We start from the raw sequence: 27,641 nt of genomic DNA, 5'->3' as shown, positions 1-27,641 counted from the left end.
AGCCATGCTGCCCTCTGTCTGTTCTATAATCAAACAGTACTCAACACAAACTGAAAACATTTCTGTAATATTTCCTCAGTGTGTACATTTTGTCAGCTAAATTACAAACCCTTAAATGTTACACTGTAGTTAATTCACATGACACCCTTGCAGATTCTTATTGAGCAGCTGTACATGGCTCTATCTCCCAGCAAACACAAACCAGGAACTTGTTTTGTAATATTTAAATGAGTGTTTGTGTTCCATCTTATATGAAATTGCTGAATGTTTTCTTTTATGGAATTATTTTGATATGTCAGAGCTGGAAATGTATATGTGTAGATCATAAAGTGAATGATGTCTGAATCTTTAACTGATTTAACTGCTTTGACCTCAAGTTAAATAGTCAAATAGAGAACAGCTTTAAACTGAGCTTAAAAGTTCAGTTTTTTTAATTCCAGTTTAAAATATCCTAAATGTATCTTTATGCCATTTCCCTTCATTCAGGGAAATCCTTATCCATTAAAAAAACATTTCTGATAAAAGTAAAGGTTTTGAGTATCTGGTAGATCGGCCGACAATGGCTTTGCACATGTAAGAATTAGGCTCTAAAGACTCGGTACAACTTGAAAAAGCGGCCTCATTTGTTTTCAGGATAATTAGGTCACTGCTGGTAAGTGGTGTAAACACACACCAGCTCAAAGGTCATAACTTAGAAAATGACACCAGCGAGTACAATACCTCAAACTCAGGAAATGCTGCTGACCAGAAATTTGACCTGAAAGACCACAATGTTCGAATACACATGAGATACTGATGGATTACTTGTTGATACTGTCTTAATAGTAGAAACTGACAGAAATAATCTTCCCATATCATCAAACAAAAGTGATAACAAAAATCCACAATATGGAACTATCCAAACAAAGATTCAATAGACCAAAAGAGACAGAGACACATTCAAGGATTTTTGGAGTAAAATATTCCTTTACTCCTATGTAACTTTCTTATCAAATCTGCATGGACCACATTACATTAGAAATACATTTTCCAACCCCTCATCCTGTTCTCTGTAAAGGACGAACAAACAAGTTTTGCTTGTAGCTAACTGAAAATAAAGTTTTACCTGTGTGATTAGTGTTGCTTGTTTTTCTCAGTGCTTAGAAAGTGTATTCAGTAAGAGTGTATCTATTTCCTCTTTGTTTCTATGAATACGCCTCAGTAACACTAACATACAGATGTACACCCTTCCTGTTAAACATATACCCTAGTTTGGTATATTGGTGAAAATCGTCTAACAAATAACTCCACTCTATCCTGCAGGTACTCAGATTGAGTTTTGATAACTGTAATGACTATAGAATAGAATAGAATAGAATAGAATAGAAAAATACTTTATTCATCCCCCAATGGGGGAAATTCAAATTAGTCACGTAGCCCAAAAAATTATTAATATTTACAATGATTGTATATTAACAACAACAATAATATCAATTCTAATAAAAATACTATTACTAACTAATAATAACAATAATAAATGACTAAATAAATAGATAAATAAATAAAAATAAAAATAAAAAACCTATAGCACATAGACTATCTTTGTTGTACTCATCAATAATCATATATTCATGATATCTGATGTATTCTGTCTTCAAATGACTGATTAATTACAAAGGCATCCTGTCTGATTTTAGCCAGCAGGGGGAGCTCGTAGTTTGGGAAAGAGGTGCCAAGGATCACCATTTAAAGGAATATGGTTGTGTTTATTTACATTTATTTTTTGTCTGGGCTTTACTCGGAGAAACTCATCAACCTTTGACTAAAACGTCACACGAAAAAAGAGTCAAATCAACAGAAAAACACAACACCCGACCGCTCTATCACATAATATGTACAGCCGCTGAAAGCCGACCCCTGGGGACTTTTCCGAAAGTTAACCCCTGCATGTACAATTTGCAGGCTACCTCTACTTGAGAAATAATATAATGCCAGCTGTGTAAGTGCGAGTGTGTGTGCGTGTGCGTGTGTGCGTGTGTGTGTTGAAGGGAAAGGAGGAAAGCAGGAAAGGGGATGCTATCATTCGGGAGCAAACTGGTGTCAATTTGCTCGTGCTTTAGATGGCCGCCACCATCACATATCAAAGTTAAACAAACCTTCTGTTTCTCGTTGCAACGAGGAAGGCTGGCGGCCGTTGGATTCACTGCTGCCAGCTGCAGTTGGGAAAGATTTGCATGAGCTTGAGCGTTAACTATTGACAATCCCCCTCCAATGAGAGTAAAATCCAGGATCCATCTTTTTGCTATTCCCTAGCCATTATTTTATTTACTAAATGCCCATATCCCTCCGCAGGGTCAGAGAGTATTTTGAAGAAATTGAGAAATGGTTTGCTTGACATTTTTATCAAGTTGTCTTATCGACGGATTTAAACATTTTCCAGACTGTTAAAATACCCCTTTCTTGACGAGTCTAAAGGAAGTGTAAGTATTTGTCTTCTGTAGTTCTGCCTGGGGGGGTGGGTCTAATTTTTTAGGAGCCAGGAGGAGCTGTGCTTCGGTGCCACTTATCATTAGATATGGCCACCGTTATAGAGTACACCGAAGCGTCATCTTCAACTTGATTTTGAGATATTTCGTGGAAATATTGCAACACGGTCAGTGTGGGAGACTGAATGTTATTTTAGGCAAGCTAATGTTTGTTTTTACATGTCTTTTGAGCCGGTTCTTACTGCGTGGCAGGCTGGTTACGAGAGTCTCCTAACTGGCCGCTTGGTCCCGCAGCTTGTCGCAGCTGAAGAAAATAGAACCAGTTGCCAACCCAGCGGTCGGCACCCAACGTTTGCTTTGCGAGTCGCTGTAATTTCCCCTAGGATTCACATCTGAAGTTTCGTTTTCGAATTGCTGGTTTTTGCAGCCGCCTCTGTTTTGGCTTTGGTTATTTGTATATTAATGGTTAAATTGTTGGCCAGAGACTTGGGTGGCTAACACCAACTAGCTATATAACCCCAACTCGTGCGACGACAGCTGTCATTGGAGAAAGGAAAGTGATCCCCACAAATGCGCTTGGCAGTGAAACGGTCTTCTGTTGGATTTACATCAACTGCTTTTCCATCAAATGGGCAAAGTTGGGAATAGCATTGCAGCGCTGGAATATAATGATATGAGCGGTGCATTTTTGAGAACTGCGGTGTTGTTTCATTGGAGAGAGGCTAGCTAGCTCAATTAGCTTGCTGGCTAGCTGGGTGATAAAAGTGCAACGTTTCATCCCCCATTATTTTGGGACATGAAGAGGATAATTCGCTGTCCATAGGGCTGGAAGGTAAGATGATGTGTTAACTTACACTGTTTTCAAGCAAGCTAGATTTGTCTGGAATTTACCATTTCAAGTGAGACTGAGCCATCATTATCCTCCAGTCTGATGTTGGGGGTTTGTCGCCGCCTTGGCTTTCATGACTCAGGCTATTCAATGGAACGGAACGTTATATGGAACGGTTCGTGGGTGATGTATACGCTCAAATGAGGGTAATATGATGTCTTCTTTACATTATAGAAATAATTTAAGAAAATAACCACATCCAGCGAACGTTCGTTGTCAGGAAAACGTATAAGCCAAAACCTACACCGTTGTGTAACTTAGCATTTTCACTTTTTTTTTCTGTAGCATTGTAGTTCCTCGGAACAGTTCCGTTTCATTGAATAGACCGAGCCTTTGTGTGTTGGGCACAAATCCTGATGATTGCCTTGCACTCGGTTGGAGATTGATAACGTTGTTAAGGTTACATGATCGAATCTCCACCACCCACACACTATATTATATTTTGCATTATCAAAGGGGCGACTAAAAGCTGAACCGTTAACGTGTTTTTTTTGTTGTTGTTGTTGTAGGCGTTAGTTATAAGTACGATGAGTTGGCCAACTGATTGCTACCATTGGGAACCTGTTTGCTATCTGAGCCTCTTTCAAAGTTGTCTCACTGGATGTCTTTCAAAACTGAACCGAATCTACTACCGACAGTGACGTGCGGCATATTGATTCGATTCTCCCTGCTCTTTCTATCATAATTACACTATGACAGTGTTACTTTTGTTTGTGGTGGCCGAAGAAAAGGCGACAGAGTTCAACACAACAGGCTAGCCATCGTTAGCTCTGTGCTGCTGCTTTGTGCCCAAGCTTGGTGTAACAAAAGCTAATGCTAGCATGTTTTCAGTCGTACCCCTGGTGGTCGTGATTGCCTGGAGGGGCTTTAACATCACATATTCTAACCACTTGGTCAGTGTCTCGTCACTTTCCGTTGAGTCTTACCTGGTTGAAATTCTGCCTGTAAAGTGCTCTTGGTACAATATATTTTTGCTACGTTCCTGCTGGCACTGATTTTCAGATTACTGTGGCCACCTGTTTTTTTTTTTTTTTTTTTTTTTTTTAAATGTAAGAGGAATAATTTCTGAATCACTGTGTGAACATCTTAGCCATTATTTTGATTTGTGTTTCACGTGTAGTTGGATGCTGGACGTACTCAGACTCAAGAGGCTGATATTGACATAGGGGAAAGACGATTAGTTATAGCTTTACTAAGCAGTGAAATATGGTAATGGGGCTGTGCAATTACATAGAATATATTGAACGGCACATCAGACCTAAAGCAATTGTTAGAGGGAGGCGATTCCATTTTGAGGTGATGATCTTGTTTTCTAAAAATGTTTCTACATCTCTTTTCATCACTGTTTTGTGCCCTGAGCCCTTGCCTTTTAAGTTCAAACTGATTGCTTGCCAACTCTCCGTCCCTTTCTTTTAGGTCACTCACTGGTGAGTAATTAAGAAATGGTGTTTTTAACCAAGTCTATACACACATTTTGGATTCCTATGTTTACTTGCAGCACAGTCTGCAGCACACACAGCAGAATACGCATCACAGCTGAGAAGATGGGAGGAGGGGAAGTCGACAACAGCTACATTTATACACACACACACACCTTTATTCTGATATTAGCCTGGCTTTACGCTGAATACGACACTGCTACGTAAACCACATTTTCCAATTATGTTTACCTGAGCAATGGCATATTTGGAAGAAGCGATGAATAAGCTATGAAGTGTATGCTAATTCAATTGCGTAATGTAGACATGTACACGATTTAATGACAATAGTTTGTTGTCGCAGCATCTTGTGACACGCTGCTGCTGCTGCTCTAAAGTGCATGTTCATTTCTCTAGAGTTTGGGGTTGTTTCTGAAGAACACCATCCCTTCTCCTGGACTTGTTTTCATAGGACTTGGTGCTCGTTTCTGTCACAAAAGATCTGGCAGCACTGGCTCTGGTAGAGTTCAGTGACTAACATGAAGGTTACAGCAAAAAGAAGAACATGCTTTTGGGACCAAGGAGGCATCTGGCTAATGCTCAATGTTTTAAGCAATATGGATATCATTTATGTAATTGTCTAAGCATTTGTAATGGGGGTGTAACTCACTAATTGAACGCTGCTATGTAACAAGTACACCTGTATATATATGACCCTGAAATAGGAATATTCACTTATTTCGATTAAACTTAATTGTTGAAATATTACTGTTCACGTACACATAGCCTCTGTCCTCTCCAGAAGTCATAAGTTTGTAAAATACATTGTTGTACAATTGATAACGGCCACCCCATCATTCTCCCTTGTCATAACTTATAACTCTCATAACTTAAACATACCTATTATCATAGACCTAGCGCATATGTATGGTATTAGAATCTCTTACTATCTAAGACTTATTATATAATTATTCCTGATATTCTTTATCAGTCAAGCTCTTTTAATTAAATTAAATCTTCGGCCTCACGCTGTCCTTAAAACCCACATATCATAGCTAACCACCAACCACTTCCTCATGTGACACAGATATATCAGAGCAAATGTTTTTTGACATAATCCCAAAAAAAGTCATCACTTGAGCATGAACATGTCATCAAAGAGCTGTTTAGTATGTTACAATGCAAGTAGACAAACAACTTTGACTGTCCCATGACCAATCTCCAACCAAAGATTAGTCATACTGCAGTCTAGATAGTTTCTCTGTGCAAAATTGCAACTATATCGAACATTAAACACAAAAGGCATTATGTCTGCATCTGGAGCCCACTTTGCTTTCGAAAAGGTGCTGAGTTGCAAATATCTATGCCCCTTACTATCTGTCCTTCAGTGTTACTTTGAATATGTCAGGATGTGGTGAGTGTTGAAAAATGATCTAAACAAAAAAGATATTAAACCTGTTTGTTCTAATATTACTGAATATTTCAGTTGCCTTGGATACCAACCTTGGCTTCAGTAAACAAATGAAAAACCTTCGGATTGTTTGAGCACAGTTGGATTTTTCTTTGGACAATGTAACGATTATTGAAGCATGTTTGTGTATCAACTCAGACAGTCTTTGAGTTTCAGTTAATTTTCCCATCAGCAGTATACATCTTTGCATTGTCACAAGACTAAATAAACTGATGAACCTGTATTGTTACAAAACATCATTAAACACAGAAATTGTATTCTGCATCTTCAGTCTTTTAAGCCATATTCCGAATGTTTCGAGACGCTTAAAGACGTTCTGGAACACAGGATATCAAAGCCTTATGAAGCAGTTATAATTAAATTACTTACTGTACTTACTTACTGTTTGCTTGTCATGTATTTGCTTAAATGCACAGCAGACATAAACCAAAATAACCATTCCATTATTTAGTGGAGAGTTGTGAGTACATTTTTATTTTTTATCATTAAGAAAATGTATTGCTGCCTGTACAGATATTTTTCTCAAGCATTTAAAAAGAAAAAAAATCCCTGTTTACCCATATTTGTTCAGGACAAGCATTGTAAACACTCAGTCTATGACGCTGTTAATAGCATAATCAGTGAGGTGGTCTGTGTAAGAGAACCTGAGGCTTCTTTAATATAATAAGCCATAGACTCAAGTTGTGCTTTAGTGATTCTCTGATTGCAGCATCTGACTTTTTAATCCAAGATTATTTGGGTGTTTTGATTTTCGTGACAGTCTGTTATTCAGTCCATTTTTAACTTTGTGAATGTATTGTAATGTTGTGTTTTGAATGAGTGCTATATTGCTGAGGGCCCTCTCTGTGGGTGGTTGTTTTAATGGCACCTGTGGGGTGTTGACATTTTCCACGACAGCATACTACCATCTATAAATAGTTTTTCTGTCACTATAATGAGACGACTATAAATAGATTTACAACTTCATCCTAAACTCCTTCTCAACAAAAATACACCATTGCACTTCATCTCACTCCATTTTTATAAACCTCAACAGATATCTAGTTAAAAGCCCCAAATAATAATAATCCGCTCAGATTTGAATCTGTCTGTGCCAGCTGAATGATACTACTACTACTACTAATAATAATAAGTTGTTTATTTTTGGCTGGTTTCTTCAGTAGAATCTTTGGTAACAAAATGGATGTTCTTGGCTGAATACATCATATTTCTTTTTTAGTAAAAGTCAAGTTTTATTTTTCTGGTGAACCAAATGAATTGTTAAAGCGATTTCAGTTTTGCTGTTTAGATGCAGAAATATCTACTGTGACGGCATTCCTAAATATTAACGCTCGTCTCGCTGTGACCTGTGGATTGGCTCGCCAACTCCGCCCACATTCAGTTTGGTCGGCCATGTTGTAACATCACATGTGGATGGATAACGAATCCTACCCATATCCAAGTCGGCCATTTTGTAGCTTCTTTGGTTTTGAAGAAGCTTTTTGTGGCGAAGAATTTGTTAATATCCGTTACGTTTGTGTAACTAAAATTCACGTGTTCCGTGTTTGTTTTTTTGCCATTTTAATTCCGAATTCAATTTTGACCAGCAAAATATTAATTTAATATATTAAAAGTCTCTTGTTTCCTGCTGATTCAGGTTCCTATGTCTCACTAAATTACACAAACAGGACGTTTAGACTATTAACCTTCTTTACTGAGCTTTGTTGTACAAAACGGTACAAAAGAAACATTTCACATCAACTACCTTCAGTCCACTCTACATATAAACCTCCAGGTTCACTCCTTGGGGAGCCAACCTTAAAACCTTGACAAAAGTATTTGATCAGAACTGTCATCCAAAGAAATGTCAAACGGATAACATTGGTAATCATTCAGTGGTTTGAAGACTGATTCTGAACACTCAAAGTTCTGGAATACAGCTCCTCTTTTATCTGTAACCCTATTTTATCTTGTTAGTGTTTGTGATGTTCAGACCCCAGTGAAAACAGATATATTGTAAGGTTGCATCTTTGTAATAAACTTGTGTGAAGTTGGCAAATGCATTAAAACTATGCTGTACATGAATAAAACCACAATGATGTTGCTACTGTTGAGTTAGAAATCCATAAAGAATGACATGAACTCACAGAAATCTTTCATAGACAATATTATTAGTCATAAACGTGTTGATCTTATATGAAACCAAACTTTTGACACAATGAATCAGTTATGTGGTCAAGTAAGAGATTGGCTAATGTTTGCTGCTCAGAGTCCTCCACATACAAACACGCAATCGTACGTATAGATTCGTTTTAAGCCGTAAGGGCTCTTTTACACCAAACTGACGCAAGGAACAAACGGTGATGGCAAAATCCCTTGCGGTGTGTCCTCATGTTGGTGTTGCTGGGGCGAATGGTTGCTCTTGAACACAATGTATAGATGACCTCCAGCTGCTGATTTTGATGCACAAAGTATGCGTGCACAAGAGGGCACAACAACAGAATGGAGCATTAGTCTGAATTATTTCAGTAAGTTTGAAAATGAAAACAAAATGTTTGTATAAAGTTGATTTGCTCAGTTTTTATTATTCAACTTGGTTCAAGTGGATGTTTTGTGTTTAGACTTAAAGGGATAGTTTGCCTCTTTTTACATGAAACTGTATGACATCCCATACTAGCAATATAGTTTATGAACATTGGCTTACCCCCTGCTGTGTCCTGTGAGCCGAGTTCCAGCCTCGTTTTGGCGTTGACGAAAGTAATCCGGCTAGTTGGCTGGGGTTTAAAAAATAAAGCGTTTTGCTTCTCAAAACGACATGCGTTCAAAAGAGTAATACATTTGTATCACAAAATCGTTCTTCAGGTAAAAGTCAGACCTGACAATCGCTTGGCGTTATTTTCTCTCCCTTCGTATCACTGTGTGTTGCCGACAGCTGCGCCTATTACGGTGTTTACTGCTCGGTCTGCACTTCGGTCTACACGGTCTACACAGCGCGCAGTGATACGAATAAAAAAGGGATACTGATAAAAATGTTTTTTTTTATTGTGCTTGAACTCCGAGTTGCTTTATATCTCTTAGATTAGTGGGTGACAAGACACGTCTGATTTTATAGAGTGCAGTTATATAACAGAGAAGGAACGGAAAGCAGCAGACGGGTCAGCAGAAAGGACAAACTCTCACCAGCACACACATGTTCACTCTCAGCAGCAAATGCTCTGGAATATTTGCTCATTTGTTCATACATAGTCACAACTGCTGATGTTCCTGAGATTTTACTTGGGATCTGATTGGGAAAATCTTTGAAAGAAGATCGTTTGTGTTTATGCCATCCATCCAGAACACGTGTAAAATGTTTCAGCCTGACTATATACAGTCATTTGTAAGCAAAAGCATCCAGCTCACATTTTTCACTGATGTATGAAATGTGTCGTCATACTGAGGTACATTCGCTGAAGCCTTGCATTACTAAAGAGCATGATTGTAGAATTGTTTTGAAAGCATGAATGTTGTTCATGTTACTCGCTTTTTTTTATTTTTTTTTATTTTTTATTTTTTTTATTTATTTATTTATTTTTTTTTAAATTTTTGCACGTATGTTTGGTGGTGTTATAATGGGGAAATTGGTCAAATCCTTTTCAGTGATTTCAAACACTATTTTCTAGGGATGCTCCGATCAGCATTTTTGGGGGCCTCACCGATCACAGGAATCCTAAATCTGCCGATACCGATCACAAAATCGATGGGCGAATAATAAAAAGTTGTGTATTTACAATCTAGCCTTGTGCACCACTTAAAGTGTTAAAAAAAAAACCTATTTCTTCTAAAATAAATAATAAATACAATAAAGACATTTATGTACCACCATCAGCTTTTTATTTATGTAAACATTACATGCCCTTTCAAGAGTAATAGATAAATAAAAAACCAACAACTAAACCTTAACTGAGGGAATAAGCAACCAAAATGTATTCGGTTGCTCATTCTTACTTGTTTATTCCCTCATAACAATATATAAGAATAAGCACAGTTTTTAAATAACCTTAACATTTTTAAAAAACCTTGGCACAAACCAACAACTAGACCTTAACTATGAGGGAATAAGCAAGTAAGAATAAGCAACTGAAATGTATTACATACGTCCGAAGGCTCCTGCTAAAGCGTCGGCTGTGTGTGACCCTGTGAATTCTTGGTAGTGCAGTACAAGGTTGTGTCGCTGGAAGTTCGGGTCGATGAAATGCGATGTTAAACTTAACATCGACATGGGACATGCACTCGAACTCCAAATATCAGTTGTAAAACTGTGTGTGTATACTGTCTCCTACAGCTGAGGGAGATATACATCCGTTAGGTATTTACGTCCGGGGGGGGCATAGCGTGGCTCCAGGCACGATAACAACCGTCGGAACCCCGTGTCCTCCACCACAGAAAGAGGCTGCTCGTCAAGTCCAATGAATTCCATAAGCGTTTTTGTTATATCATTCTTAAATGTCTGATTAGGTTAGTGGTATTAAATTGTCGTTGTGTAATGCCACCTCTTGGAATTGCGGCCTCGCATATTTTACAAACAGCGAGTTTTATGTCTTTTTGCGAAATGGCGAAAAAATTCTACACCGGAGAACTCATATCAGCTTCTTTCATGAGAGCAGAAAACAGTCGGCGGTAAATTACGTCACGCGCGGGAAAGAAAACCGTTTAATTCATATAGATTTAACATAAATCTCATTGATAATTTCATATAAAGTCACGCGGAGAAAAACTTTTTTTTTTTAAATTTAAATATGCGATCGGCTTTTCTGATCGGCACTTCGAGAGCCCACAGATAAACCTGTTTAGGGTCCATATCGGCCGATCACGATCGGCGGCCGATCGATCGGAGCATCCCTACTATTTTCACTTGAAAAGCACATTCATAGTAAAAACATTACAAAGGATTGTTGTTACATGTGGACAAGGCAGACCTTCCAACACAACATGCAGTGGTGAGTAAGAGATTTACAATTAGTGCTAAACCTCAGATCCTTCCATTGAAAGGAAGGATATTTATAAGATACAGACTCGGTAACGGAGGCATGAAAAGTGGTGATTAATGGAGGATTCAATGACGGTGAAATACTGCATTTGAGAACATCGTGATTTTTGTTGGCGTTCAAATCAAGTTTTTGTCTCACAAATTGCATTGAACTGTAGTTAAGTGTCTCAGCTCGCTGAGAAACTGAGCTGGTACAGGCACTGAACAATTTATTGTGGTATCACGTGCGTAGAAATTAAAATTTGCATTAGAAACCGTTCAGTCAAGACTATCGATATATCGAATTAATGTGAGTAGTCGCAGGACCGATCCTCATGGAACACCCTCTGTGCTCATGTTAAGGTAGCAAGCGGCATGTGGGGGTCAAAGTTGATCCACCACTGTGAGCCAGCAAATGAGTCCGTAACCGAGGCGAAATGGACTACGTTCATCAAGACGAGCAGGCATTGTGGAACTTGCTCTAGCCAACAGTACTGTTGTCATTCAGCTGATTTTTGCAATGGAGGAACAGTGACTCCTTTTTTTTTTTTTCTTTTTTTTTTTTTTTTTGTTCCCCACTTTAAGCTGTAACTGCTTGGTGAAAAGGGCTAAAGAATCAAAAGCAAAATTGCCTCCTCTGTGTGGAACATACATATAGTCTGTAACTCCAAATTTAATGGATAAATTCTCCCCTCAAAACCCAGTTGACTCATGCTGATCTCTTCACTATAAAGTGCGTCTGACTCATGAGGCCTTTCATTTATTATTTTTTCTTTTGTTTTAGATTATTTATCACAGCGGCACGCAAGCTGTAATGGGCTCGTGTTCAGGCAATACTCATCTCTGGAATTCAGGTTTTAGGGTTTGCTTTGGGTATGAATTGGTTAGGGTTAGTCTTAGAAGTGGGATATGGTTTATTGTGTAGAAAAGACAAAGAAAGAGAGCACTACACTGGTTGTGACAAAAATAAATTTAAAGAAGTGTTCGTCAGACCAAAACCAGACTTGTTCACTTTCTTTTGCCAGACAATTAGAAGTGTTAGAAATGGTCACTTAAAAGCAGGTAATTAAGACCACATATCATCTCACAGACTGTTCCTCTGCTCTAATTAAATCCTGTTTTTTTTTTTTTTTTAACCATTCTTCACTTTTGGGGTTGCACATTTGGGCATCTCTCTTTTGTCTTATATTCTCAAACAGTACGAAAACGGCAGCACACAAACACTCTTTTCTGAGTTCTTTTCTGCTTTAAAAAATTCAGTGGTGAAGTAAGATATAACGGTGTCATAATAATCTCACCAAGGTTGACTCTGCTTTGTAAATTAATTCTGTGTAGGGGCAGCTTATCTGGCTAAACAATGTGTGTGCAAAGTTCTAGGTTGTCCTCAAATGAATAAACCATGTTATTTGGCTTAAGACTTCTGTAAAGGTCAGATTCTAGATCGTTCTGTTTTTCCAAGATGCAAAGCCTTTGAAAGGCTCCATGTGAGGGTTTAACGTTTGATTTTAGGTTCTGTTTGTTTTTGCTTTAGATTATCTTGCTCTAGTGCGACACCCAGTGGATTTATGTTGTAAAGTTGTCTTTTAAACAGAAATCTGCGTTGCTTTGTAACACAAAGCTTGAGAGACTCATAGGCTAGAAATATGCCAATCGCTATGACAATGTTTCTTTAGTTCTTGTTTTCTTATTTTAGATGTTATCAAAGAGGTGCAGCTTGTACCAAACCGACTTCAAGGTTGTTGTATCCGTTCAAATGAGAGTGGTACTCAGTCCTAAACATTATTTAAATACAACCAAATCTAATATTTGTTCATATTCCTAGAAAGTACTTGAAAATGTACTTGTGCACTGTATATGCACACTAGAATTTTTCTTACAATCATTGACAAAAAAAGGTCTTGTTTTGTTTTTTTTGGTGAACAACATTCAAAGCTCAGAGGATATTGTACCACAAACCTTTATTGGATGTGTAGACTAATTGGTCTGACTAAGATCTGAAAATGTAGATAAGTGACCTAAAAAAATAAACAAAAAAAAACAAACGTAGAAAAATTGAATGAGTGCAGATGGGGTCTTAATGAGTCTGTGAATCTCACCAAATGGATTACCATTAAAACTATGTGAAACAAATTATGAACTCCACTGAACAGTTTAGCTCATTGTCACACCATCATTTTTATTTTTTTTGTATGGCCAGAACTCTTGCATGGCTCACCAATTTCAATCTGAATCTCTGCCGACTCCAGGGTGACATCCAAGGACACTGTCCATTGTATGGTACCATAGGATTTTCTTTCCTTTGTTGCCACCCTGAGAGCTATGAATTATGAAGTCTGGTGGTCTTGAACTAGATTCTTAGTTTTTGAATTTTTCATGGAACTGCATTTTTGTGTATTGGATATCCAGCTTTGCCAGCTCCACAGCTACGTGCTTCATTACATACTTATGATGGCAGGCGCTGTCGATATGTCTTAATACATTATATTCTACCCAGATACCAAGTTGAGTTGTGGAATTCTCAAACGACCTGTACATCTAATCCATTGCTGTAGTGTTTTTTTTTTTTGTTTGTTTTTAAAAAAAATTGTGTTGGGGTGAGCTACAAAACTTTATTCTCAAGCGCCCAATCTCCCCTCCTCAAACACAGCTAAACTCAGCCTTTCACTTTGACACTACTTCTGTTGGAGTTGGAACCCTGTCTGGCCCAAGGTTAGTTCTGATTCAGTAGCAACTCTGGCCACTAACCTTAAGGGAGACCCAATAAAGCCCTGATTGAGCCCTGGGAATGATGGTGGAAATAGGTTGGCCCCCTTACATACACTCCCTTGGCCCAATATTGTGAACGCATCATAGTCATCTTCTTTAATGACTTGCATGTAGCTATCAATCCCGGCATTGCAGTAGTAGAGCAGGGAACCTCGGTCAACTGATTGAGTTATTGTAAAATTTTACATTTACTTCTCTAATTAAGGCAATCTAATGGCTAAACACTATTCAATCAGTGTCACATATAAAACGGACATAAATTCGTCTGGCATCTTAACATTTAGTGGGAGTCAGTCATGTCAACATTTTAGAACATCAACAGCCTTTGAAAAGGTTTATTTCCCTACCTTCTATTCCTTGATCAGTAACTGGAGGCTACTGTCTGACATCTTTAACCAAAGCAACCCTTGCTGCTGTCACTGTTGAGAGCAGCAGACACTGACTAACTGCGACTTTTCACCTTGCAGAAATAGTGCTTCTACTAATCAAAATGGTTGGCAAATTTTTCCATAAAACTTTATTTATAATATTAATTAATCTAAGGATGAGGTAAAAATTTATTTAAAGTCAAGAAGAAGTCATTACATTTATCTAAAAACCTCAAAATCCAATACCACTATAGCTGCTTTCCCCCCCCTCTTCCCCAGCGCTATAATGACCTAACTAACCCGCATATGATTATAAAAGGCTAAATATAACGTGCAAGTTTAATTTCACCATTCCATGGCATGCCTGGTGAAAAATCTATTTTAATGCATCTGCATCCATGCTTCCTTTAAATTTCACCTCACATTGTTAGGTGCAACAAAAGGGGTGCATTCATGATGTTTACCATTGAGTGTTTTTTTTTTAGTGGGCTTTTCATTCAGTGGGTGGGTTGCAACAAATAAAAGATATGGAATGACTGGATGTGGAGTGATCACAGATGGCTTTGAATGAGAAATGGAGATTCCCTCCCACTGCACTCTGCTCATATCGAGGGGGGACGGGTCATTCGGTTGTTTTAAATTTGTGCCTATAGATTTTTTTGCATTTTGCACAGTTGATCTTTTATAGCCACAATCCTATTTGAGCAATGTTTCCTTACTTTGTACCAATCTTTTAAATACTACTGGGCAGATATTTTTGGTTAACAAGATCAGGTACAACATAAATTACTGAGGAGAGAACCATTACTCCAGTTTCAATGGTCACCGGGGCGTAAATCTGCATGTGTGAAGTCCCTGAGCAAACCTTAAGTTTGTTGACACAGCGTTAATGTTGAAAAAATAAAATAAAATCTTCTCTGCGAATGGAGAAAGTTTCACAACCAAAGATTTATGTCTCAAGTCAGTGCTGAAGCATGATCAAGGTGAGCCGTTTGATGGTGATATACAAAATGTTCACTTTTGTTGGTATTCTTCCTCTCTGCATGTTTATGTGAAGCAATGTCAAATTTTGTCCCTGCAACAGCATGATTGACATGTTTCCTGGTGCAGTGGCTTTTTGGACGCAGTCCCAATAGTTTTTCTTTAAGCGGCAAATGGTTCCCATTTATGTCTTTGAGAGAATGCTCAAAATATAAGGAACAGCTAGATATCACAAAAACTCCAAACCATTCCTTCAACCATTTGTGTTGCTTCCTTTTTCCGGTCCGCTTTGCTAAAGCTTGCCAATATAAAACGATGTGCAAGCCTGCACCTATTTTCCTCGTCTCCAAGCTTTCATTTCTTGCATATAATGCCTATATTATCTGATCTTCTTTCAGAATGTCATCAGAGGACAAGACTCTGGAGCCCTCTGACCAGGGACCCTCACCGCCATCCAGCAGTGTAGGGGCCACATCCACAGGAAGTCCTGCTAACGCAGACAAGCGACCACGTGGCAGGCCGCGCAAGGATGCTGCTGCCATCATCCTACCCCAGGCGCCAACCCTGTCTGCATCTAAAAACAGAAAGAAGTAAGTTCTCACGCCCATATTCACAAGTGTGGTCAAATTCACATTCATAATAATGGACAGTTTTGCATCTAACCCGTTGTCACGGTAGAGTCATGTACGAAGTCCTTGAAACCCTCTCCTTGACATGAATTTTAATATTATTTATTAACTTTTTAGAAATTCACTTCTGGAGAGTCAAAAGATGCTAAACATGGCACAGTATCTAGAAGGGCATTGCAAATCAGTGCTCTGTTCAGTCTTTCAATCACCACTTTTTATCCATTGTTGAGATATTACAACAACCCATAAAGACCTGAAGCCCACCCTCTCCCTATAAATGGTTAAAGTCATACACGTATGTTGCATCAGTACTTAATAGGATAAACTTAGTAACCATTCATTAACTAGCAATGCTTGGTTAAATGTTGTTACTTGTCCATTCTTACTTCATCAATATTACCTAACCCTGGGTTATATGGACAATGCGAAACTTGGAATTCTGTTTCCTCTTACTTGTCATCTATCTGTGTTCTGGATTTAAAGGCAGATCAACTGCAGCAGGATGCTTTAGCATCGATGTCTTTTAGTTTTTTTTATTATGCTGCTTGATTGTGGTTAGAACTTTTCTGTGAGCATGTTTTACCTGCCTGATTTCGAGTAATTCCAGTTGTGAGGTGCTGTACAAACTGCCTGGCCCCTGTCTCTGACTTCCACAGCAACATGCAGTGCTGCCAAGATCTGCTGTGTAAAATTATGCAAGGTTCTTAAATCTCTCCTTAGTCTGTCCTCTCAATCAATCTTAATACCCAGCTTCCAATGGATTGTTTAATCTGCAAGCATTCAGACGATGCAGTAATTCCACTGTGGAAGAATGACCCGGAGCGGACTTTATTTGCTTGATCTCGACAAACCGGACATGAAACAGAAATATTCTTGGTTTGTTTTTTGAATGGATCAGCTTATTCACTTAAGTGTTAATGCCACAATTATTTGTACCATCTCAGATTTAATAGAAAAGCACCTCCAAGAGCTCAACACGGAGTTCATATCGTATAAAAACCTCAAACTTCTCTCTCTTAAACAACGATACGAACTTCCGGAATTTCCAATGATTACAATTGGCCATCAGAACTATAGGCTCGGCTAGTTAATTAAAAGACTGTATTAACTCTGAACAGGACAATGTTGGCGTACTTTGCTCGGTTTCATACACTTCAGGATGCAGTGACGATGGCTATGAATTATTGTCATGGAGCAGTCCTATATTAAGGCCAGCCATCTGCTTCATCGCTGTATATCAATGTTAAACTGTTAGCAGTAAGTGTTAAAAGGCAGATTGTTTGAGGTAAAGACGTGAGGGATATTGATTCTTCGGTAGAACTGGCAGTTGGAAATGACTAGACTTGCCCATGTTTCTTTTTGCATGTCAGTCCATTCCAGAGCATCTCGATCCTTGTCAGGTTTTCCAGGCAGCACTCTGCTAACTGGGACTACTTACCACAGCATTATTTTCACCCTTTTTTTTTTTTTTTTTTTTTTTCTCCTCTCCCTGTGGTGGGACTGTGGGGAGGGGGTAAGCTGGGTATGGGCAGGGTATGGGTTTGAACACTAGTTCTGAGCGTTTGTCAGTGAAATAGCTGGCTGTCTAAATGCTGAAATTTGATGCCTCGAGCATTGTTACATATAATTATCATTGAGTGTTGTGAAGCAGGCTATGTAAAGACATCACTACCTACTGCATTGTGTGTACATGCAGCGTATTGTGATCTTTGGTGAAAATTTCTCCAACAGCTAAAATCTGCATTTGGGTTTTGCTTCTGCCATCTGAGACCCACGTAAATGTAATTGGCTCGAAAAGTGAGAATTCGAGTGCGATTTTTGGGCTTAAAAAGGAAAGACTGTGAGAGCAGCTGTTAAATTTGTCAGATTCCAGTGTGACACAGTTGGGACCAGAATAATGGGAACATCCAAACGGTGTTAAAAATTTCGGCTCTCTCACCGCGGTCGATTTTCAATTAATCAAGCTGTCTTTCAAGTGGAGGCTGAGCTTTAATTCAGGCACTGAAACAAATGATCATGATGTAGGACTTAGATTTTTTTATACAGCCAGTGTCAAACTTATCACCAAAAACCAAAAATTGGGTTCCTCCTTTGGGATGCTTTTACATACTTCTAGGTTGTCTTTCTGCCTTTTAGTGTCTAAACAAAATGTGTTGTGTTCAGCAATTGCAGGAGTACCACTTTCAGACCTCTAAAGACTGTTTGATAGAGAAGAAAAGAAGATGGCCTCTTTTTTTGTTATTTTTTTTTGGCATCAATGATTATTGTACACTCAGTGTGGCTTTTCTTTTCTTTTGGATGAACTACCAGACAAAATAAGATTCATCTAAAATGAACTTACAGATCCACTGGTAGATTAAATACATATCCACAATTTTGACATACTTTACATATTTTGCCATTAAACATTTTTTACGGTCAAACATTTTTTAAGTTTAAGTTGTAGACAGCAGTCTACTCTTTGTTTGGGAAATCAGGTAGTTTCCTGACGGTCGAGCGGAAGCTAAAAGCTACTCGGAGCGGAACAGTCAAATAGGACCCAAATTTTTTCGCCATCTAAAACCTTCAATACGATTTTCAGAACGCACTGCAAATTGTGTTGCTGTTTGACGCAAAAGGGAATTATTTTTTTTTTCAGGTTTGCCTTATTTTAGATGGAGAAAGATTAGCTCTCCTGGTGGTCTCCTGTCTGTCTGTGTAGCTTTCAGCTTTCAGCCCACTTGCATAAAACCATCAGTTTCTCCAAACTCACAGCACTCTGACTAGAAGTACCTCTTGCCTTACAATTTTTCAGGACAACGAATGTAGTAGATGTAATGTCTGTATCAGTCATGGTAAGATATACATGTTTGGCTCAAGCTTTTAGATAATTATGTTTTCAGCCAACATTTGCTAGAGGCTTCTGTCATTCTTGTGTTTCAGGGTTGCTCCCAATGGAAGTCATTTAAAGGGAGGGGTTGATTTGGCGTGGAGCCATTTGTGATTTTTCTCTCCAGTGGCACTGAAAATTACTCCACCACCCCCAATCTCCTCCCTCACTTCCAGCCCTGTGTATCCTCCTGAGTACCCCTGAGACAGGGTTGCTCTCATTTGGGCTGCGTTTGCTCTCTCCACTTAGCATGCTAACAGTTGATGTTGCTATTTAATTTGTATCCACGATAATTATCCTCTCAACATGCTGCTTCCAAAATTAGGTTACCCGAGCTCCCATTGGAGGATGCTGACAATGATCCATCTTTCTACGCTGTATGGGAAAGAAGGATGTGTGTATTTGCATGAGTTGGCATGCAGGAACATGGCTGGAAATCTAGACATTGGCTGTCTGAGATGCTGACAAGGCACATTGAGTGCTTTATGGATTCATAGTTTTGTTGTAATTGTGGTCTAAATTAAGAAAAATGTTGCTTGCTAACAGAAGCAAGCCTAACATTGTACTTCAGAGTGAACAATGTAATAAGGGCACTAATGAGAGATGTTGGGTAAATCTGAGCATTTCTGAAATGGCAAAACTTATGTAAAAGTTTTTGCTGAAATTAATGTTTTGGCATCATTTTCTCTGTGTGTATAACTAATGCGGTGACTGCGCAGGGAATCCCGGCTGGGCCCTTTCTGTGTGGAGTTTGCATGTTCTCCACGTGTACGCGTGGGTTTGCTCTGACTACTCCGGCTTCCTCCCACCGTCCAAAAACATGCATGTCAGGTTAATTGGTGTCTCTAAATTGTCTGTAGGAGTGAGTGGGAGGGAGTGTGGATGGTTGTTTGTCTCATTTGTCTCTGTGTGGCCCTGTGATGGAGTGGTGACCTGTCCAGGGTGTACAGCGCCTCTCGCTAAATGACAGCTGGGATAGGCTCCAGCACCCACGTGACCCTAAATTGGATGAAGCGTGTATAGAAAATGGATGGATGGAAACTGCAAGCCTTGCATGTTGGGAGGAATGGAGGAGTTTCCTGTTTCCAACCAATATCGCGCTGATTTTCACATCTTATCAGAAATATGGGACAGTGATGCAAGCGGATGGTGTAAATGATCTTTGGTTTAAAAACAAAAAATTAAACGACAGTTCAAAACCTTTGAACTTCACTCATCCTGCCAAACGAGTACGAGTGTGGGAAGCTTAGTGATCAAACACCGGTTGATGACAACCCATGCAGCTTTGTCCTCGGACGGTGTTGTTGTGATGATGACAGACTTGCATGATCCCTCTCTGTTCTTTCTCTCTCTGTGTCATGATGTACAAGATGATGACAGAGGGATAAAAATTCAGGCTATATTTCCAAGTTGCACTTTTGTGCCTGATTTTTGTTGCGCCACACAAACAAAATGGTCACAAAATCTAAATGGTTGTAATCTGGAGCCCTGACCAATTTTTTTTATATATCCAGATGTGGCTTTTGTACTTTTAAGCAAAACATTATTTCTAAACATTTAGGTTGCATACATTGTGCATGAATTGGTCACTGAATTCTGAGATCAGTCATTCTATTCCCTTGGAAATGATCATTTAAACAGCAAGACTGTTGCTGAACATCCGTAGGCTTACCTTTTAAACAATGAACACTCTTACCTTGCATGAGTGAGAGGGTTACACAGTTGTTACGGATGATTCCTCAGTTTTGACTCAATATATTTATTTATTTTTTTCCCACAGAACTGTACAAATTGATAGATAGTTCTGTAATTTCAGTCTGTATTGAACACACCCAACTCACCACCACCATCATGCTCATGCCTTGCCCAGAGCCTCGAGTGCCGTCATTAGAAATCACTGAATATTTTTAAACTAATTCATGACTGCACTCCTCCTGAGGTGCACTCCTATTCACGCTGTCTGTTCTCCTCTTCCTCACTTCAGGGGTCGCACCAGAGGGAGGGTTGTCTTGGATGAGGAGGACAGCATGGACGGGACTGAGATAACGGAGTCCACTGACCCTCAGGATGCAGGTAAGACTTTGCCGTCCCCTTTTTGATCCATTATACACACATTAGTCAAGTGACTCAAATTTCAGCTCGCGCATCCGGGTAGCCTCGTGCAGTGAGTGCTTCAGAGGGAGTTTCAGTAAGAACGATGGATGAGAGCTTTTTCTCAGCACCTTCTGCTGCTGCTTCAGGACTATAAATGAAAGGGCTCAACTTGAACTGTGAAGCTACATTAGGTGTTTCTCTCTCTCTCTCTCTCTCTCTCTCTCTCTCTCTCTCACTCTCTCTTACTCTTACTCTTACTCTCTCTCTCTCTCTCTCTCTCTCTCTCTTACTCTTACTCTCTCTCTCTCTCTCTCTCTCTCTCTTACTCTTACTCTTACTCTCTCTTACTCTCTTTACTGCTTCATGTCTTCTCCTGCTCAGAGATTGGCACTGAGGTGCAGTGGGAAAGAGCCCAAGGCTAATGCCCTCTAAAAGCTTTTTAAAATCCCATCAGTCTCTCCAGACCCATTTATGTGCTTTTTATGTGTGTACATCACATCATGTGACTATGCCTTCCATTCTGAAACTCAGTGTTTCTACATTGCTGTAGAAGCTCTGCTGGAGATGTTGGAAGATGTGAAATTGCTCATGGTTTTTCTTTCTTTTAGAACAATTTACCTTAAGCTAACGGTTTAATGTCCATATGATTTACCATCTAAATCATTTTATCTTATTTATGCTTGCATATATTATGTTATATATACTGTACATCATATTCATATAGGTACAGTGGAACACATTCCTCATGCAAAGGAGGCAACAATTCAGTTTCCTGCACCCCTTCAGCACTTTCCCCACTGTGGGATCAATAAAGTTTATCTTTGCACTTTTACATGGAACAAACCAAATTATTGGGTTTGTCAGACAAAAACCAGACTTTTAAAATGCACGTTAATTTGTTAGTCTGTCTGTCAAAGCTTCTCAAAACTGGACTAACGCATCCAGTTAATCTGGTTGGGGGTCGAATCGCTCCTCCATGTATATTCACAAATGAGCCAAGGCTCCTTGCACATGCTTCGAAAATGACCCTCTTTCTGTATATTCTTTGACAGATGGCTAAAGGCATCATGATTATTTTATTTATTTTTAAATAACTGCAGCGTCATTTGACAAAATTACTGTTCAAAAGACACAAAGACCATGTCTTTGCAGAGCATCGTCACAGTGTCAGATATACTTCAGTTAATAAGTCGATTCCCTTCTCGTGCATGCATACTGGGACATTAACTGGACGAGAAAAACTCCCGATTGCTGTGCCCGTAACAGCACTGACTCTTACACGATGACTGGAATCTGTCTTCCAAAGGTTAATTTGATTATTGGGAGTTAATGAGCTTACATTTGGCATTGTGTAATTCCACTGTATGAGACAGAATTGTTGCAGCCTTGGCCTCATTACATATCAGTAAAATATTCGTAAAATTCTGCATGGACACAGAGTATGAGTGAGGAACTCGTGGTTCAATTCTGAAATGATTCAGCATTAATTATAAACCCAGTACGGGAGTAAGGCATTTTTTTCATATACAAATTATTTTTGCCTTGCCGTTCTATACGAGAGTTTGACGTTCCCAGTGGATTTACTTTGATCAGAGTTTTAGCATATGGTCCAAATGTCTAAAATCCATCTCTGTAATAAAGCTTGTGTTGTTGACCTTAAGGAAACTTGAGGTCAGTGACCTGAATGCAACCAACCCGCCCTATGACAGCTTTCCCCTGTCAGATGCTGTATGTTGACTGCTCATTCATAATTGGCAATTAGGTAAAAAGCAGCTATCCGTACGGAGGCCAACACCAAATGAACTGCGGTCCTCACAGATGCTCTGAAGGAACGTCACGCTCATTTGTTTCCTTACTGACTAACTAATCATTTTATTTTCCTGTTTCCATCAGAAACACAAGTCCAACCTGTGGAAGCTGTGGAAATGGGGACTACTAAGGGGACAGAGGAGGACAAGCCTTCTTCCCCTCTGGTCCAGAGCCCTCCAGCAGAGAGTTCAGCAGGACCATCTGTCCCAGCGAGTAGAGAAATCAAAAGCAGGTCAGAGACGCGAAACATCCCCTGGCCCCACAGTTGTTTTCAAGAAATGGAAAAATAATTTGTTTCACCATATATGTACGCACACGTATAAGCAGATGTATGTTTCGGCAAGCATGGTCACGTGCTATTTTCTTTCTTGTGTACAAATGCGTGGATGGATTCAGTGGAGGTCATCAGTTGATAGATGCAGCATTCTCCTCTGAGGTGCCACTTTATTGAAGGCTGTAATCAATCTTTTGGTCTGTCTGTGCCTCTGGTACCTGTGATGGAGGGCAGATCAGCAGCATCTCCTGAGACCTTAATCACTCAAAAGAAAATGTGCATCACATTCAATAAAGCTTTATCATATCAAATATGGAATATCGGCTTGTCAAAATGAATGCGTATAATGTTGGTTTCCAGGCAAAATTTTAGTCATGGTAAGAAAATGAGATTTCTAACATTACCACATCACATTTTGGGTTTCAGTAGAAAGAATACTGTGAAAAGCTCTGCACTCCAAAATCTGATTTTGACCGCAGTGAACAAAAGATTGCAGCTTAATGTGCATAAGACACGGTCTGGACCGTTACCTACATGCTGCTACGGTATTTACAACACGTATGTGTAAAGCTGCGTGCTAGTTTGCCTCACCAACGGAAGATCTCTGAGTTTCTGTGTATGTTGCCACTCACAGTCCCATTGCTAGAAGAGAGAGGCCTTAATTCACGGTGACATGCATGGCACTGTATTTAGTCTCAATAGGTATATATAATTAAACACCCCCTACCACCCATTTTCTTTGTTCCAGTGAGCGTCTCTGTGCCTTCTGTTACTGTGGCGGCCGTAGCCTTCTGGGTCAGGGGGATCTGCAAGTATTCAACACCACATCTCAGCATGAAACACTCATCAGCCATAACGGGGAAGGAGACTCAACTAGCGATAGCAGTGATGGTGATAAAATCATTCAGTCCAATTTGGCTGGAGACACCACCTCAGGACAGAAGGAAAAGAAGTAAGTAGTTGTTTTGGAAAATGGTTGTCCAAAGATTTGTATTCCCACCCCACCCCAGCTAAAATTACCATTGAGTCTTTCCCTCGAAATTGCCCCACTAAAATAAAGCCATTTCACCATTCACTTAATTAATCACGCATTTGCTTGGACTCTTTTGCCTTTAGAACAGCCTTATTTCTTAGTAGCAGCGGTTAAGTGATTTAGTTATATATTGAAATAGTGGCATCTTCCATGATACGGTTCTCTTCATCCCAAAGGTGCTCTGTTATATTGAGATCCGGTGTGTCGAGGCAATTTGAGAACAGTGAAATATTCTCAAGCCAGTCTGAGATGATTTGAACTTTACGTGGAAATATTCCTTTTTAAAGTAGCCATTATGAGTTTGGTCTAGTATTTGGAATAGTTTTTCCCATTACTGTATGACACCTCCAGCTGTAACCGTTGATGTATTGTATTTCTTCAAATAGAGGCCTTAGGATACCGGGTCTCTATTGTAGGCAGGCCTATAAGAAAGGCCTTCCAGAATTTGCCTGAATTTACGTTAAGAAAGTGGAACTTTTGTGGAGAGAGACCTCACCGTGTGCCACAGAGGTGAATAAACAAACTAGCAGGCTAACAAACTATTAGCTTGGCAAGCTGCACCTACAGTCTTAAAGGGGAAGCATGTTTTATTTAAACTTGGACCTTATTTCTGGCATAAAACAAAGGGTGGCTTAAGGGGGCTTTCTACAGACGCGTCATGTGGGATGATGTCATTGCCGCGCGCCGCTGCAGCACAGCTTATTCACTCCGATAAGGACACCCATCGTACTCAAAGTTGTCGTCCACGTCGTCAGAATCGGATAAATATCCTGCCATATTGCACAAAACTAGCAGTAGCAAGTTGTGCTGCAGCGGTGCGCGTTGATGACGTCATCCCAGTAGACAGCCCCGTTAAGCCCCCTGATAGCCCCCAATAACAACAACACAACAGCTCTGAGCTAACAGTGCAATAGTACGCGTTCATTCATTCATTTGTCTTAAAGTATTGGTGAAATAAAGACAGATAATGCCTTATTTAGAGGCTGTATTGTCTATGCCCCTGTTCACTCCCGTTATATGGATATACGCGGATCTCGAGTGATCTAAATATCTTCTGAAGGACGCAGACTTTCACTAAACTGTTATCGGTGAGTGAATGAACGTATTTTATGCCAGAAATAAGGTCCAGGTTTAAAAAAAAAAAAAGAAAAAGAATAACTTCCCACTTTACAATCCCTGCATTGGATTTAAGTCTCTTCTGAATTTAATTTCATAGAAACACCCTGTTCTTAGCAGAGGTTTTATTGTGAAAGGTTTACATCTGTACCGTACGCAACAGCTTACTGGAATGAAGCATTATATCATTTTGAAATGGATCCAAGTTTCTTTGTTGTGTACATCAAAGTCTGAACTTGAAGCAGAGATTCAGATTCATGCCATGAGACCATGTTTTTCAGTCTTCCATTCTATGATTTTGTTTAGCTCATTGCCATTGTTTGTAGTAGTGATAGAATAGTAAAAGGATATGTGTTGTTTTTATTTATTTTTTTACTATCCAAAAAGAATGAAATGGTATTTTACTGCAGAGATTAAAGCAGCACATCATTCAGACGACCGCTTTCTCGCATATGTGCTGGAGGAATGAGCATTTTTCTCAGTAGATGTGGTGCCTTTTTAACCCTGCGTGCACTCCAAATTTAGGGGCAGCTAATATGAGTAAATGTGGTGGATAACTTCACACAGTGGTGAGAACATATCAACATAATTTATCCAATTAATACATTGGCTGCCCTTTCTCGCAAAATATTTGCCACCTGCAAATTGAACTTTGGTTGACCACCACACTGTCGCAGCACTGCTCAAGCTCCCTGTTCTTAACAGACGAGAGTAGCATCCGGTGATGCTCACATGTTGTGTGTTTAAGAAAATGAGTTTCTCTTAAAAGATGAGCGCAAGGAGGCAAAGAAGAGATCACAGTATTGGATGAGAAATTGGATCTGTCCGAGTGTCTAGTGGAAAAACGTAGCGTGAATGTTTATAGGAAGTTGTCAGTATTATTCTTGATTAAAATCATAGGATTTAAACAATTAGCCGTCAAGGTTGTATGTGATAAGTTTACCCGCATGTTTTGCAAAAGGTCATTTTGCCTGTTGGTTTGCTCACTAAAACACAGGTCCGTTTGAATCCCTAGTGTTCCCTCTGCGTCTTTTTTTTTTTTTTTTTTTTTTGGGCGCAAGTGTGCTGCTCTTCAAGCTAGAGAATGAGAGAAATGCATCCTTTAAAACAGATTCTATGAAACAGAACAGCTAGCCTCTTGTGCACACACACCAAACAAGATGGCGTTTCTCCTCCTCTCCCTGTCCCCTTCCCCCACAACTGTTATTTGCTCTTAAAATGTTCCCCTTAGCTCATTCTGTCCATCTTCTCTGCTTTGTTAAAACTACACATTGTTCTCCACTAGGACGTTTCGGCCCTCTGTTCTTCACTGCACTCATTTGCTTCACTTTTTCTTTGTTTCAGTGGATCTGAAACCTGCCAGGAAGAGCCAGATCCAACCAGTCGTTTCTGGGATGAGCTTTCTCATGTTGGACTTCCACAAGATTTTAAAGTCCAGTCTCTCTTTGAGTCAGGTAGAACTGAGGATAATTTCTCCTTTTTCCCCACAATTACTGTTTTCTCGGTTAACGAAGAGTTAATTTTCAAGCTGAATCCGCGTCGGACGTCTTTGACATCAGTATGTTGTTTATCACACTTCTGTTGTCTGTTATGACTTGAAATTTCAGGGCAATGTTGGGCACATCAGAGTTGTGCCTTGTGGTCCGATGGTGTTTGCGAGGGCGAGGGACAATCTCTGCTTAATGTGGACAGAGCCATTGACTCAGGGAGCACAAAGGTGAGTCAAGAGAGAACACCCATGGACTAATGGGTGTTAACACCGTCTTGATGTGTTTGGGCAGCAGAGAGGGCCTGCGTTAGTGAGGCACAGAAAAGCTGATGGATCAGCCTGACTGTTAAAGGTCGGCGAGACAGTGTGGATCTCTCGGCTGTGAAATGGAAAAGGTCATGCCACTCAATGGGGCAGAGCTCTCGTGGCAGCTTGGCTCTTTGCAGTAGCAGTGGTGCTGCTCAGAGCTCTGAATGTGCTTGCAGCCCATCGGTCATGCGGCCGAATAGCAGTACTGCCACTTGATCTCCCGAGTGGCTATTAGTATGCACTCATGGAACGGAGAGAAATGGGGATGTTGTGATCATCAGGGTGCTGCTTTTAAACGGGGGTCTTGTTTCTGAGACATTGAAAAATAAAGCACTGTTTTTATAAAAGCTGCAGCGGTCAGTTGTAAACGTGATTCATATTATTTGTGTTGTTTGTGGATTTTTTTCCGTAAAGAACATTTTAGAAATATTGTGTGATCTTTCATTCCTCAGCACTGTGCATACTGTAAGCGCCTTGGAGCATCCATTAAGTGCTGTGCTGAAGGATGTGCTCAACTCTACCATTACCCCTGTGCGGGGGCAGCTGGGACCTTTCAGGATATCAGGAGTCTCTCTCTCCTCTGCCCAGAACATATTGAATTGGCAATTCATAAATGTAAGTTTAGTCAAATTGTTCAACTGGTAAAAATGACACTATATCCACTATATGTTATC

At 39.6% G+C, this 27,641-nt stretch overlaps 1 protein-coding gene across 7 annotated transcripts in view; it reads left to right on the top strand.

The window, feature by feature from the left end:
• Positions 1-2,545: 2,545 nt before the first annotated feature.
• Positions 2,546-27,641, top strand: part of kmt2cb (lysine (K)-specific methyltransferase 2Cb) — a 69,679-nt gene continuing 44,583 nt past the window's right edge. For 6 of the 7 annotated variants that reach the window (XM_075483355.1, XM_075483359.1, XM_075483360.1 and 3 more), the window contains exons 1-8: positions 2,551-3,297; positions 15,744-15,935; positions 20,828-20,916; positions 22,831-22,978; positions 23,769-23,972; positions 26,514-26,623; positions 26,777-26,886; positions 27,420-27,582. In XM_075483355.1, the coding sequence (XP_075339470.1) occupies positions 15,745-15,935; positions 20,828-20,916; positions 22,831-22,978; positions 23,769-23,972; positions 26,514-26,623; positions 26,777-26,886; positions 27,420-27,582 (1,015 nt within the window). In that variant the 5' untranslated portion in view covers positions 2,551-3,297; position 15,744. Of the gene's footprint in view, positions 3,298-15,743; positions 15,936-20,827; positions 20,917-22,830; positions 22,979-23,768; positions 23,973-26,513; positions 26,624-26,776; positions 26,887-27,419; positions 27,583-27,641 lie in introns of all 7 variants that reach the window. The other variant, XM_075483354.1, reaches the window with a different exon arrangement.

The sequence above is a fragment of the Odontesthes bonariensis genome, chromosome 14, assembly GCF_027942865.1.
Source record: "Odontesthes bonariensis isolate fOdoBon6 chromosome 14, fOdoBon6.hap1, whole genome shotgun sequence".
Classification (NCBI taxonomy): Eukaryota; Metazoa; Chordata; class Actinopteri; order Atheriniformes; family Atherinopsidae; genus Odontesthes; species Odontesthes bonariensis.
This window is presented reverse-complemented; position numbering and strand designations above follow the sequence as displayed.